Raw genomic sequence first — 15,251 nt, 5'->3', positions numbered from 1 at the left:
ATTTCCATAAGCCTTCAGATAACTATTTTAAAAATGTGAACAAGAATAATCATGGGATTATAGATTTAGATCTAATTCAGTCCTTTCATTTTACCAAAGAGAAAACTGAGTTTAAGTGACTTGTTCAAGGTTACACAGCTAGGGGAAACTAGGTGGAGCAGTGGATAGAGGGCCCTGAAATCAGGAGGACCTCAGTTCAAATCCAGCCTCAGACCAAACACTTGATATTTACTAGCTGTGTGACCCTGGGTAAGTCATTTAACCCCAATTGCCTTTAAAAAAAAAAAGGTTACACAGCTAAAAAAAAATGATGGAAGCGAGATTCAAAGTTACTCTCTGATTTGGAAACCAATGCTCTTTCCACTGTACCAGAGGTTAGCTGAATTTTATGCACCCCCAATGGTGTTTTTCTTAAGTAGATAAACAGCAGTGTTAGCTACATAATTTCATTTCATCAACAGACATCCTCCAATTCTTCAAAGCAATTTCAACTAACTTACCATTTTTAAATTTACCCTTTCACAATTTTCCTCAAACTGCTTTAACTTGTGCTTTCTAAGCTTTTCACTTCTGTGGCCTTTCATTTCTTCATTTGTAAAATTAGAAACTACAAAATGGAGAAAAAATTCAGTTCTCTTCTGATGGATGTTAATGCATAAGTATCAAAGTATATATCTAATCAATCACAATGCAATCATTTTCTTATCACACACAATAGTGCATATATGATCACACTGCCTATGACTCATTAATTTCAACCTTTATTACCCAACATATCTTTCGCAAGAGTCACTAAATATCAGAAGACAACTGGGGTGGTTTTTTTTTTTAAAGGCAATTGGGGTTAAGCGACTTGCCCAGGGTCACACAGCTAGAGTTAAAATTTGAACTCAGGTCTTCCTGACTTCAGGGCCGGTGTTCTATCCACTGCACCACCCAGCTGCTCCAGAAAACTGTTTTGTAAAAAGTTTTGGTTACTTGTCCCTTTCTCTTCTAAGGCAGAAATAGTAGGCAAGCAGTTTCTGAAAGGTGACAGGATACTACTTATCAATTTAAAAGGCCCTGGCTCTGCTACCAGCTGCATGGTCTTAGAAAAGTCACTGAAAATTGCTTTGAAAATACATGATACTGTACAATCAAGAGCAACGCATTTAAGAAGTAGAAGGGGAACAGTTAAGTAGGAGAAAAACCTTAGCAACAAATACTTCTGATAAAAGTCTGATATCCAAGATATACAGGGAATGAATACAAATAAATAAAACAGAAAACTATCCCCCAATAGATAAGTCGTCAGATCTGAAAAGGGAATTCTTTTTTTTTCAATTGTTCTATGGTTGTTCTTATAAATTTATTTTTTAGTTTTCAACATTCACTCCCACAAGTTTTTGAATTCCAAATTTTCACCCCATCTCACCCCTCCCCCCACCCCAAGATGGCATGCATTCTGAATATCCCTTCCCCTACTCTGTCCTTTTTTCTATCTCTCTCCCCTTCTCTTATCCCCTTCCCCTTCTATTTTCCAGTAGGGCAGGATAGACTTCTGTACCCCCTTTCCTATATTTATTTCCCAGTAGCATGTGAAAACTTTTTTTTAAACATGTTTTTAAAACTTTAGGTTTCAAATTTTCTCTTCCTCCCTCCCCACCCACCCTCATTGAAAAGGCAAACAACTCAATATAAGTTGTACGTGTGCAGTTATGCAAAACACGTCCATAGTAGACATGTTGTGAAAACTCTATTTCCCTTAATCCTATCCTGCCCTCCCATTTATTCTATTCTTTCTCTTGACCCTGTCTCTCCTCAGAAGTATTTACTTCTGATTACCCCCTTTCCCAATCTGCCCTCCTCTCTATCATCCCCCTGCTCTCTTGTCCCCTTTCCCCCCTATTTTCCTGTAGGGTAAGACAGATTTCCATACCCAATTGAATGTGTATGTTATTCCCTCCTTAAGCCAAATCCTATGAGAATAAGATTCCCTCATTCCCTCTCACCTTCCCCTGTTTCCCCTTCCACTGTAAGAGACTTTTCTGGGGTTTTTTTGTGAGATAATTTACCCCATTCTACCTCTCCCTTTCTTCTTCTCCGAGTATAATCCTCTCTCATCCCTTAATTTTATTCTCCAGATATGACCCCTTAATCCTGAAAAGGGAATTCTCGAGGGAAGAAGCCAAGCTATCAACAAGTAAATGAAAAAAAGTTATTATTAGCAATTTGCAAGTCACAAATAAGAGAAATGCAAATTAAAACAACTCAGACCCTACCTCAAGCTCACTGTATTAGCAAAGATGACAAGAAAGGAAATGACAAATGCTGGAAGGGCTGTGAGAAAAGAGGCACATGGATGCACTTTTGGCAGAGCTTTAAGCTGGTCCAGCCATTCCAGAAAGTAATCTGAAGTACAACCACAAAGTCACCAAACTGAGCACATCCATTTGACCCAGGCATACCACTGCTCAACTTGGGCCCCAAAGTGATCACACAAAAAGGAAAAGGAGCCATGCGCAGAAAAACACTGACAGTCTGTTCATGTCATCAGCTACTCATTAAACTTCAACAGCTCCTTATTCACTCCCACATCAGATATAAGATTCTCTCTGGTCTTTCCAGCTCCTCATCACCTCGTTCCTTCTTACTTTCCCAGTCTTCTTTACTCTTCTTACACCAGGTTACACTTCTTACATTCTACAATCTGGCGACATTGGCCTTATTTTCATTCCTTGCAAAGGACACTCATCATTCAACTTCCATGGCTTTTCAATGGTCCTTCCCACTTCCTACAATGTTCTTCTTTCTCACCTCCATCTCCTGGCTTCTTTCTTTCTTTTTCTTTTTTTTTTTTTGGTGCCCAAGGTCACACAGTTAGGTGTCAAGTGTCTGAGGACACATTTGAACTCCGGTCCTCCTGACTCCAAAGCCAGAGCTCTATTCACTTTGCCACCTAGCTGCCCTCCTCGCTTCTTTCAAGCCTCAGATCCAATCCACCTTCTGCCAAGAAGCCATTGGGTACCACCACCTCATCCTTTATCCCACAAAACACACAGGCTATTATTATCTTTCTACTAAGATCAACTCTCATTTTCAGTTTACATATCTCCTTTGTACATAATTTTCTATATGTTATCTCTCCCATTGGAAATTCCCTGGGGGCCGGGACTATGTTTTTAAATTTTTCTATCTCCAGCTTTTAGCAGTGACTACCACACAGTTAGCACTTAATAAACACTTGCTGATTAACTGGCTCTGTGGGGAATGGAGACTTGAGACAGGGAGATCGATTTTCAGAAATCATAAAGGCTGGAAATGATCAACTAGGGTAGTGGCTATGAATGTGAGATATGTGGTCAAAAAAAGAAACAAGATTTTGCAACTCTAATAAAAAGACTACTGAATAAATCTAACAAGAAACTGTGTGTTACACACTACACTCAACGAGTACAACAATGTGAATAAATCAACAGCAAGAGACAACAAAACCCGTCAGTAACAAAAGTACCGTGCTCATGTTGCCAAAGTTAAAGGACACAGCCATCTCCCCTCCCATCCCCCACTCCGACCTCCCACCATAATAATGACACGGATAAATCAAATATTTTGTCAAGAGTTTATCCGGCATGTACTGGGAAGTTTGTTTCAGAGCAAAAAAAAACCTCTTGCTCAAAATGAGGTTTTTCTGGAGGGGTGAGGAAGTATAGTGGATTTAACAGGAGATTTGAGGCAAAGCCAAAAACCAGCTGGGATATGTAAATTAGCTATTTCATACACAATAAATAACAGTATGCTATTTTTGCCATCTGTAATGATCAGGAATTTGAGAGAACTCCCTCAGGTGGTACCTGCAAAGCCAGGATCTCTAAGAAGCTTTCCTTGTTTGGCAACAGGAAGAGAGAACTCTATGTTTCCTCCCTCCCTTTCCACCTGCTAGGGCAGAAATCTCTAGCAAAGAGGGAGCAGATAGTCTGATGTGCTTGATAGTTCCCTGGTTCGGTAATTAGAGCTAGCAAGGTGAGGGAAATATTTTCTCTCTAATAAAGAAAACATACAAAAATGTTTGAAGCCCAGAGCTGGAGAAGGCCAGCTCATTTGATGTTCTTGGGAGTGGGGGGATGGGGGTTCTGATCCAAAAAAAAAAGGTTCTAAGTTTTTAAACCGTTACATTTGGAGTGAAGTGGAAATTGTTCCGACATAAGTCCACTCATTTCCACTCTTACTATAGACTGAATCTGTGTTCACCTCTATAAACTATTTCCCTGCTTCTGGTCCCTCTTCTCTTTGATCCATCCACCAGACAGATGTCAAATTGGGAGTCAGTTACAGGTCATTGTGCACCCTCTCTGGGCCTTAGTCCCTTCCTTTGTAAAACAGGAAATGGACCAGATGACCTCTAAGGTCCCTTCCAGTTTTAGATACAAGTCTATTATCTTCACCACTCTTTCCCTTTCCCTACTCTCCCTCTCAGATTCCAGTTTTACTTTTCTTACCACTTGATTGACAACTCCACTTGGATGTCCCAAAAACAAAAGCAGTAGGGCACCACTAGCCTTCCAAGTTACAATACTGTCCTTTCTTTCTCCACAATAACTCTCATGGACATTCTCTTCTCTCTGCAAACATAGCCATCAACCTGGATCAGGTCCTCACCACTTCTTGTCTGAACCAATAGCTTCTTATTTATTTATTTTTTTTAAGGTAACCCAAGTTAAGTGACTTGCCCAGGGTCACACAGCTAGTAAGTGTCTGAGGCTGAATTTAAACTCAGGTCCTCCCAATTCCAGGGCCGGTGTTCTATCCACTGCACCACCTAGCACCCCCCCTTTTTGTTTTTTGGAGGCAACTGAGGTTGTGACTTATCCAAGGTCATATAGCTAGTAAATGTCTGAAGTTGTATTTGAACTCAAGTCCTCAACTCCAGAGCCAGCGCTCTACCCACTGTTCCACCTAGCTGCCCCCCAAATGCCTCTTAATTATCATCCTGTCTTAAATATTTTTTTACTCCAATCCATTCTCCACACAGACACTAAAGAGACCTAATGTGTTGGTCTGATCATGTTACCCCTACCCTCAAAAACTCCAGTGACTGTCTATTATGTCTGGGGATTGCTTATAAATCCCCCTGGCATTTAAACCAGTTCACAAACTAAACCCTTCCAATCCTTCTAGTTTTCTTGTACATTAATCTCTTTTATGAAATTTATAGTCCAGTCATACTGGCCTAATAATATTCTTTCTCCTTACGTCTCCCTCTCAGGATTCCTGGCTTCCTTCAAGAATCAGTGAAAGAAACACTTTCTGCAGGTAGTCCTCCCGGTTGCTAGTGACATTCCCTCTAAAGTTACTTTGTATCTACTTTGTATTCATCTTAATATTACCTACAGCTATACAACATGTACATGTTGACTTCCCTGATAGAACGTAAGCTCCTTGAGGGCAGAGACGTTTCTGTTTTAACTTTGTATCCCTAACACTTAGCACACAGTACCTGGCACACAGGAAGTGCTTAATAAATGTTTGCTGATTGACTGGTTCTACTCAAAACCAGTTGTCTTCAATTTTACCTATTTTTTTTAAATTAATCATGATGCTATCTTACCACCCCATGCTCAGAACACTGGAGTCACTTTTCATTCTTCTTACCCTAACTTCTACAGCCAACTAGTTATAATTTGAGTTAGCTTAGTCTCCCTAATACCTTTCCCACCTGTTGTTTGTTCTCCATTCCCTCGACTTCCCCTAAGGCAGTCAGTCATTACCACCTGCATGAACTATTTAAGAGAGTGCTATATTTGGAGCAGGGAAAATCAAAGGTCACATCTCACCTGATAGTGTAACCTTAAATAACTCACCACTTCTCTCTAGGCTCAGTGCCCTCATTTGTGAAATGGGTAAATCACTAGTAATAATTAACTCACAGGACTGCTGTGAGGCTCCAGTGAGAAAATTTATGCAAAACATTTTACAAATCTAAAAACACTATTTAAATGTCAGCTATTACTATATTGTTTCAACAGTGTCCCCAGTCTTTTTTCCTTTCCAATATGATCTATATACTACTGACAGATTACTCTTTTTAAAGTATAGGTCTTAAGTCACATTGGACACTTCTTCACATCCCCCCCCAACCAAAAAAAAACACCCATTTTAAAAATGGGTCCCCCATGCTCAATAAATGACGTTTAAATCCAAAATCCTTTATAATTCTACACCCACTTACCAATTCACCTTTATCTCCCTTTCACATGTAATATGACCAAACAAAACATATCTACTCCAAGTCTCCTAACCACAGGGTTTTCCATTTCCATATTTTGCTTACTCTGTTCCTTCAGTCTAGAATATTTCCCCCACTTTAACTATTCATCAGTCTGTTGTAACCAATGCTTAGTTCATGCTATCTCCTCCCTCTGGCTTTCTTTAAACAGTATCCCCTAAACTCTCACAGCATCTTAAAACTTTTGCATTGCATCATCACACTCTGGTATTAAAATCATATATGTGTGTGTGTGTGTGTGTGTGTGTGTGTGTATGTGTATGTATATGCATACACACATACATATAGTTCTCTCTTCTACCAGACCATATTTAAACTCTTTATTTGATGCTCACAACAACCCTTTTAGATAAGTGCAATTATCGCCTCCATTTTACACATAAGAAAACAGACTCAGAAAGATGAAATGACTGGCTCAAGGTTACACAGCTAGTAAATATCCGAGATGGATATGAAACTAAGTCATCCTGACTCCAAGTTCAGGACACTATTGACTAAACTAAATAGCACGCTGTCTCTCTGTGAACATGGGGATTCCACCTTTATTTTTGTTTTAGTAATTACAAATACTTTTCAATACCAATACAATGATTTTCATTTAAATGAATAAATTTAAACGTGTAAATTTTCCTAACTTTTCAATAATTTTCTAAATTTCCAACAGTGTGATTTATCCATTTATTCTCATTCACTTTTCTTCTTGCGTGATCCTAAAGTATATTCTTATTTCATTAAGGTCTTTTCATAAACTTTTCCTTATTTCTTATATTCTTATACTTGCTAATCTTAACTGCATCATAGTGTTTTATTACCCCAAAATACCACACTTCAATCATTCCTCTCATCGCTGGACATTTAGTTTGCTTCTACTTGTTTTGTTATTGCAAATGATGCTGCAACAAAAATTTTATAGCTATCCTTTCGATACATCTTCAGATTACATTCCCAATAATGAAGTTATCAGGTCTCCTTGTCTCATTCATTTTCATATTCCCAGTGCCTAGCAGAGTACCTTGCACATAGTGTACATGGTAAATATTTGCTGAATGTAGTATCATTTTCACTTCAGAAACCAACAAGTTGCCTGTATCTATTGCAGTACCAGGACTAAATGAAGTCTTATCTGACTCTTTGTGACCCCATTTGGGATTTCCTTGACAAAAATACTGGAGTGGTTTACCACTTCCTTCTGCAGCTTGTTTTACAGATGAGGAAAGTGAGGCAAACAGGGTTAAGTGACTTGCCCAAGGTCACAGTCAGTAAGTGTCCAAGGCCAGATATAAACTCAGGTCTTCCTGACTAGAGGCCCAGCACTCTACCTACTCTGCCCCTTAGTTGCCTGAATGAAAGCTAGGCCACATTAACAGGGAAAAGGAGCAATCACTAATCTGAAATTGACAAACAAACTTACATATAAGTAAAATAATCCAACAAAGAAAAGTCTTGAGTTTGAGGAAATTAACTTCTCAAAATGTAAACCTCTCAGGCAAGTCAAGATACCCGACAAAAATTGAGAAGAAATTAAATTGTTTTTTCTTTTTCTTTTTTTTTTTTAATTTTTGGAGACTAGGGATTAAGTGACTTGCCCACAGTCACACAGCTAGCCAGTAAGTGTGTGAGGCTGGGTTTGAACTCAGGTCTTCCTGGCTCCAGGGCTGGTGCTTTATCCACCATGCCAACTATCTGCCCCCTAAAATGTTTATTTCAAAGCAACTTCTGTGAGTGAACCTAATAGTCACTTCCCACTAGAGAAAACAAGTAATAGAAATGACTCTCCTTGTGTATAAAAGATGGATTAAAATGACAGCCACTGATCTTCATTTCTTGTGTTTGAAATGAGAATCATCAGTGTCTGCACCAACAGTCTCAGAGTCATTGTGAAGATACTGCTTTGTAAAACTGAATTTTAACGTATATACATCGATTTATTTCCTGATAGCCAGCCATACCTTAAAACGCATTCTCTGTAACATCACTGGAAACCGAACAGCCTACCAATTTGTTAAAAGCAATCCAACTACACACACAACCTTATATCTTATTACAGCCATCTTTCACTCCATTACCTTAAGCACTTACAGATGACTAAACTCTCATGACAGCAAAACCAGATGACAACACAAAGTTCACTGGGACTTCCATGCTCATCAGCTGGAACTGGTCTCCCATACCTCCTGAAACCAACCACCAGTAAACAAACACAAGACACACCCAGAAACTCTCACCGAAACATTTACTTCATATACTCACTAGCTGCTGTTCACAGGAGCTGGTCCTACTGCACTTACAGGTGGCCTTGCCTAGAGCTAAAGGTCGAAAGAAAACACTCCCTGGTAGCCTTATACGAGTTTCTCTATAAAACATGATAACTTTCATAGCAAATGCAAGAATCAAAACGTGGGGGAAAAAAACCATTTTCAAGTGCTGAGCAGAGGTATGAAACCACAGTGCTCTAAGAAGAATGCTGTAATAAAAGATACACAATTTTTTTTTAAAAGGGGGGGGTAAGGGCCGCAGGGGAGAGAGTAAGGGAAAGGCCACACATAGGCCTTAGGAAGACTCCTCATTCATGTTGTACCACAAACTGGCAAAGTCTCCACTTAGGATTCAGTGCCCCTTTAGGAAAAAAAAATCTAAAGAATCGAACCTTTTTCGAGCTAGATATTTACTTAAGCCCAACTCTCTCATTAAGTAAAGGAGGAAATGAGTCCCAGAGAGGTAAAGTAACTTCTTCAAGGTCATAAAAAGAGTTACTAGCAGGGCTGGACAAGATCTTGAATCTCTTGACTTTCAAAACTTCCTTCCATGCCACCTTCCTGCGTTCAGTGTTTGGGACAGTCCTCTGCTACTCTGCCTTTCATCATCACTCTTCCAACTCTCGGCACTCTCCAAGATGCCCAGTTTTCTCACTGTGCTAAAGTTCCACCAAGGTCTATCCTCTTTGGGAGTATCTCATCCTTCAAACTTTCCTTCCCCTCTTCGTACCCCTACCAAAACTGACCTATCCTGAATACCTGAAGATCTTAGTCTTAACCAGTTATGAGAAAAACACTTCCACATACTAATCTCATGACATCTATATTTTTAATAATGAAAGTGTCTGAATTTATTACTTTTTATGAAAAGACCCGACCTGAATTCATCTTTGTACTATTAATCATCTAACAGACTTTTACCATATTAAAACAAAGGAACAGACAGAGGTTCAAGGAAGATGTGATGGCTCTGAGTATGTTTAAGAAGTTGCTGTGCTAAAACAGACAAGGAAAGGCTTTTACAGTGGAAGAAAAACAGGGGGAAGGTGAGAGGGAAGGAATGAATCTTATTCTCATTGGATTTGGCTTAAGGAGAGAATAACAAACATACTCAAATTAGGTATGGAAATCTATCTTACCCTACAGAAAATAGGGGGGGAAGGGGACAAGAGAGCAGGAGGATGATAGAGGGGAGGACAGACTGAGGGAGGGGACAATCAGAAGCAAGCACTTCTAAGGAGGGACAGGGTCAAAAGAGAGAATGGAATAAATGGGGGGTGGGATAGGATGAAGGGAAATATACTTAGTTTTTCACAACATGACTACTATGGAAGTGTTTTGCATGACTACACATGAATAACCCGTATTGAGTTGCTTGCCTTCTCAATGAGGGTGGGTAGCCTGAAGGAAGGCAGAAAATTTGGAACCCAAAATTTTAAAAACAAAAGTTAAAAAAAAATTTTGTTTTCACATGCAACTGGGAAATAAAATATACATGAAATGGGGTATAGTAATCTATCCTGCTCTACAGGAAAATTGAAGGGGAAGGGGATAAGAGAACGGAGGGAGAGATAGAAGGGAGGGCAGATTAGGGGTATTCAGAATGCATGCCATTTTGGGGTGGGGGGAGGGATAAGATGGGGAGAAAATTCGGAACTCAAAATCTTGTGGAAGTGAACGTTGAAAACTAAAAATAAATAAATCAATTAAAAATAAAAAAAGAAGTTGCTGTGCCAGGGCAGCTAGGTGGCCCAGTTGATAGAGCTCTGGCCTTGGAGTCAGGAGGACCTGAGTTCAAATCCAGCCTCAGACACTTGACACTCACTAGCTGTGTGACCCTGAGTAAGTCACTTAACCTCAACTGCGTCACCAAAAATTAAAAAATAAAAAAAAGAAGTTGCTGTGCCCCACAGGCTTGAATTCTGTTTCCCAATAAAGTCTGTGACAGTCTCTTACGTCTCTGTCAAAACTATAATCCGGTGCTAGTTCTTCATGTAAAACTGATGACAATAAGACTGTGAGTGCATTTGTGTCCTCATCTCCAAAATATGACAAAGCAATCGGGACATTTTTCACTATAAATTCCATGATGTTTCACAAACCAAGCAGACCAGCTGCCAATCTGTAGAGCCATCGGTCTCTTAAAACAATCCACTAACTTTTTAATTACACCTCCTTCTTTTAGGATTACAGTCTTCAGGGGCAGCTAGGTGGCGCAGTGGATAGAGCACTGGCCCTGAAGTCAGGAGGACCTGACTTCAAATCCGGCCTCAGACCAAACACTTGACACTTACTAGCTGTGTGACCCTGGGCAAGTCACTTAACCCCAACTACCTAAAAGCAAAAAAAAAAAAAAAACGATTACAGGCTTCTTTGTAGACAATGAGGTTTAGGAAAACTCCACAGGCAGAAAAGCAAACATCTTGATACTTAGCATGGAGCAATACAATCATAAATTTGAAGTCCCAAGAAATACTGTCTAAAGGTAAAATTTCAGGCATCAAAAGGTATGGGGGTTGGGAGGAAAGGAACACTGTCAACACATATACCACAAGGTAGCTACAAATGGTAAGACTAGCATTGCTGTCCTTCCCTAGAGGAAAATAATGAAGCCCTACCCTCAAAACTCATCCTCCCCAACGCCCCCTTCCAAAATCACAACCAAATGCATGCAGGAACTACGTGCACTACAAATGCACTATAGCACTACTTTTTACACTGTTGTGGTTTGGTGTGAAATATGCAAAATTAAATGTTTTATAAGTAGGCAAACATTTTTGTAAATAAAAGGGGAAAGAGAAAAATGAAGTTTTCCAGACTATGTCCAGATAAATTTTCTGGATAAATATTTTTGTTTCATTTGAAAGCATTTTTCTAATCACTTTATAAATCTATTCCTTTATAAAAGGAAAATGAGAATCTGGATTTTCATATCATAATGAGGCAGTTGTCACTGATACCAACCATTTCCTTTTCAAATGATAAAAATTAATTTATGTTTGCAAGATAAACTGATCTCAATTTTGAGAACAAAGGAAAATAAAGCCACACTATGGGTCAAATAGAATACCAAAGTCAATAGGGTCATCAGAATAAAAACACGTTAATTTTCTTTTACACTCACCCACTCCTCTACATTAGGAGGCTGCTCTTCATAGACACTTTTCTTGTCCCATAGAATGTTGGATTTGTCGTATCTGTCCATCTTATTTCGGGTTCTCACAGCAAAGAATATTATTAAAGCAAAAGCTATAATAACCAAAAACCCCAGCACAATAGCAATGGCCTAAAAAGGGTTAAAAGAAAATCAAACATTAACTGTTTGGTTGTTTGGGAGATTTAAAATAAGCTATTTACTTCCCAAAATAAAGAAATTCACCTCACTTTTCAACAGACATGGAGAATACAGCTTAGATTTAAGCAACTGGTTAAGGGTGTTAGGTTCCCAGCTCAAAACTCAGCATCACAAAAAGGTAGCCTCTTACTGGGTAGAGCACTAGTTCACTCCACCGTCATGGCCCCACTGTTTCCACTAAATATGTTTTTCAGTGACATGGGCAGGTAGGTGGCACAGTGGATAGAGTGCCAGACCTGGAGTCAAGAAGTCTCAACTTCATGAGTTCAAATCTGGCCCCAGGCATTTACTAGCTGTGTGACCCTGAGCAAGTCACTTAAATCTGCTTGCCTCAGTTCCCTCATCTGGAAAATGAGCTGGAGAAGGAAATGGCAAACCACTCCAGTATCTTTGCCAAGAAAACCCCAAATGCAGTCACAAAGAGTTGGACAAGAATGAAAAATGAGTGAATGAAGAGGGTGGCTATAGTCAGCCTTTCTATAATATGTCTGATTTGTATTAAGGTCAAAGATTTAGAGATGGAAGGGAACTCAGAAGTTATCTAATTGAATAACCTCTTTTTGCAATTAAGAAAACTGAAGACTAGAGAGGCTAAATAACTTGCCCAAGGTCACAGAGGTTGTTAAGCATCAGAACCAGGATTCAAAGAGAGTCAGAGTTGCATTGGGGAGAGAGAACTGGCCAAAAGCCACGAAAACTTAGGTTCAAGTCCCATCTATGACACACACTGGCTGTGTCACCCTGGACATGTTATTTAAATAGTCAGTACTCTAGGCAACTCTCTAGACCTTAAGTTACAGAAAGGGTCTGTTGATCCGCACTGGAAGAGTTTTCCTGGTCTGAGAATTCATCTCATCAGTGAAATCAAAGGTCCAGACCCTATCCTTTTCTATTTTACCATATATCTGTCAAACAGAGAGCGATACACCTAAGTGGAGGGCTCAAGCATGAGAACTCCTAGGCAGAAGGAAGCGGTATTGAGATGTTTCTAGGACATCAGCTGCTCTGCTATAGCAGAGCTATTCTTGTCTCATAAGCAGAAATAAAATCTATATTGCACATTCTGTTTTTGAAAACAACAGGTTGATTCTATACAAAAATTTACATATTCATAGTCCCTTCCTTGCACTTCTCCCCTTCCTCAAAATCCCAAATAATAAAAGAGTGAATTATTTAGGTGAAAGGAAAGGTGGGATATTTCTAATTGGAAAAAAAAATAGAAACACTACATATCACTCCAAAAACATGCATGTTAATTGTGTTAGCTAATAATTAATGACTCATGCAGGAAAAAAAAACACCATACAGTCATCTGTACTCATACCTCTTGGGGATCTACAACACAGAAGTGATAAAGATATTGATCCACATAGAGTCCAGTTGCCAGAGGTGTATAATATTGGTTGCAGAGAGCATATATCTGAGTTGAGTATATCGATCCAGAAGCTTGTGCTGTTGGATTGACTCCCATGATGTAGACAATGGTGGCAATGAATACCATGATGCCTAGGATAGCGCTTACGATGATCACCACTAAGAAATATGTTCTTGATCTGGATATTCCCGATCTGATAACACTGGTCACAAATATCGCCAATGAAGCAATAAAACAAAATGCCGCCATGGCCAGTAAGAAGCCTTTTGCAGCCCTTGGGTCAGTATAAACTCCTCCATAGCCATAGGTATAGCTTCCTCCATAAGGGTAGTAGCTGCCTAGAGCAGTTCCCAGATAGGTGCTTCCATAGCCCCTGTCCCAGGCAAGCGTGGAAGCCACACAGGCAAAGATGCCAATACACATCACAATAATGATCACTGACAAAATCCTAATCACCCCTGGAGGGGAAGTCCACTTGTAGAAATGAAGTAGTTCATCCTCTGGATAATAAGAGTAGGCTGGCTGAGAAAGCATTGGTCGAACATGCATCTCTCCATGGTATAAATCATTGCTTGGTGCATAATGAGATGGTTTGCTGAAATATCATTTGAAAAAAAAATGTTTTTTTAGCTAAAATATTTATGGCAAAATCCCAGTTAAATCATACAGGACAAAAAAAGCTATCAAAGGCAGATTTTTTATCGTGCTCCTGAAGAACACAAAACCTGCCCAGAAAGAGCTTGCAGTATACAAAATATCAAAAGAATAAAAAATATTTCTAGTGTTCAGAAATAAATGGGCATTTTTATACCTGTATAACCCAGTTGATTAACTAGCTCATGGTCCTATGGAGGCCTATCTATTATCATAACTCAAATTTTTATACCATTTCGTCTTCATAAATCAGTCTGTATAGTTAATTATGTTATTTGGTCCTCCCAATAGCCCTATCTGTGAAGTAGGTCATGCATTAGAAGTTCCATATTACCCCAAAGAGATTACCCTAAAGAAAGAAGAAAAGGACTTCTTTCATACAAAAGAAATACAAAAATATATACAAAAGATGTACAAAAATATTTTTTGCAACTCTTTTTGTTGTGGCAAAGAACTGAGAACTAAGCGGGTATCAATCAATGGAGGAATGGCTAAGCAAATTATGGTATACAAATGTGGTGGAATACTATTATCTTTTAAAGAAATGATTAAGGGAATGGTTTTAGAGAAACCTGGGAAGACTTGTGGGAAGTGATTCAGAATGAAATGAACAGAACCAGTAGAACAATTTATAGCAACATTATAAAGCCAAATAACCTTGAAAGATTTAAGAACTGATCAGTGCAATTAGCAACCATGAGGATAACCCATGAGGTAACACAATATGCATCTCCTGAAAGAGAGGTGACAGATTTGGGGTGTAGACTGACACATATAATTTTAGATGTGACCAGTGAGGAAATCTGTTTTACTTGACTATGATAAAAGGGGTTTGTTTAAAAAAAAAGTTTATTTTTCTTTTTCCAATGAAAAAGGAAGAGAGGAAATGGATTTTCATTAATTAAAATTTTTTTTCAAACTTCCATTTTTAAAATAAGGAAACTAAGGCTCACTTACTAAGGTCCAGAGCTATTAAATGGCAAAGCTAGGATTAGAACTTAAGTCTCAAGACTAGTCCAGAACCCATTACTATAGTCTCTCAGGTTTAATTTTCACACAAACCAGTGAGTTTAAGCAGCCTATCTAAAGTCTGGACTTTTAAGTCTACAGCTATCCCTATCACAAACAAGTGCCAATAGTTAAATAATTAAAGAGAACCAGGAGAAAAATATGTAGGGGAAGTCACCTAACATCTCTGGGCCTCAGTTTCTTCATCTGTAAAATGAGAGTTGGTCTAGATGATCTGAGATGCCTCTTCCAACTTTAAACCTACGATGCTATGATCTTTTTATCAATCAACCCAAAAGAAAAACAAAACTAATAGAAACAAGGAAATCTTAGAAAATT

General features: G+C 38.9%; 1 protein-coding gene across 5 annotated transcripts in view; it reads right to left on the bottom strand.

The window, feature by feature from the left end:
• Positions 1-15,251, bottom strand: part of OCLN (occludin) — a 61,687-nt gene that overhangs the window by 37,130 nt on the left and 9,306 nt on the right. For all 5 annotated transcript variants that reach the window (XM_020998464.2, XM_020998466.2, XM_020998468.2 and 2 more), the window contains 2 exons: positions 13,200-13,845; positions 11,645-11,806 (listed from right to left, as the gene is read on the bottom strand). In XM_020998464.2, coding sequence (XP_020854123.1) covers positions 11,645-11,806; positions 13,200-13,845 — 808 coding nt within the window. The remainder of the gene's footprint in view (positions 1-11,644; positions 11,807-13,199; positions 13,846-15,251) is intronic.

The sequence above is a fragment of the Phascolarctos cinereus genome, unplaced genomic scaffold (assembly GCF_003287225.1).
Source record: "Phascolarctos cinereus isolate Bilbo 61053 unplaced genomic scaffold, phaCin_HiC Scaffold_4;HRSCAF=312, whole genome shotgun sequence".
NCBI classification, from domain to species: Eukaryota; Metazoa; Chordata; class Mammalia; order Diprotodontia; family Phascolarctidae; genus Phascolarctos; species Phascolarctos cinereus.
This window is presented reverse-complemented; position numbering and strand designations above follow the sequence as displayed.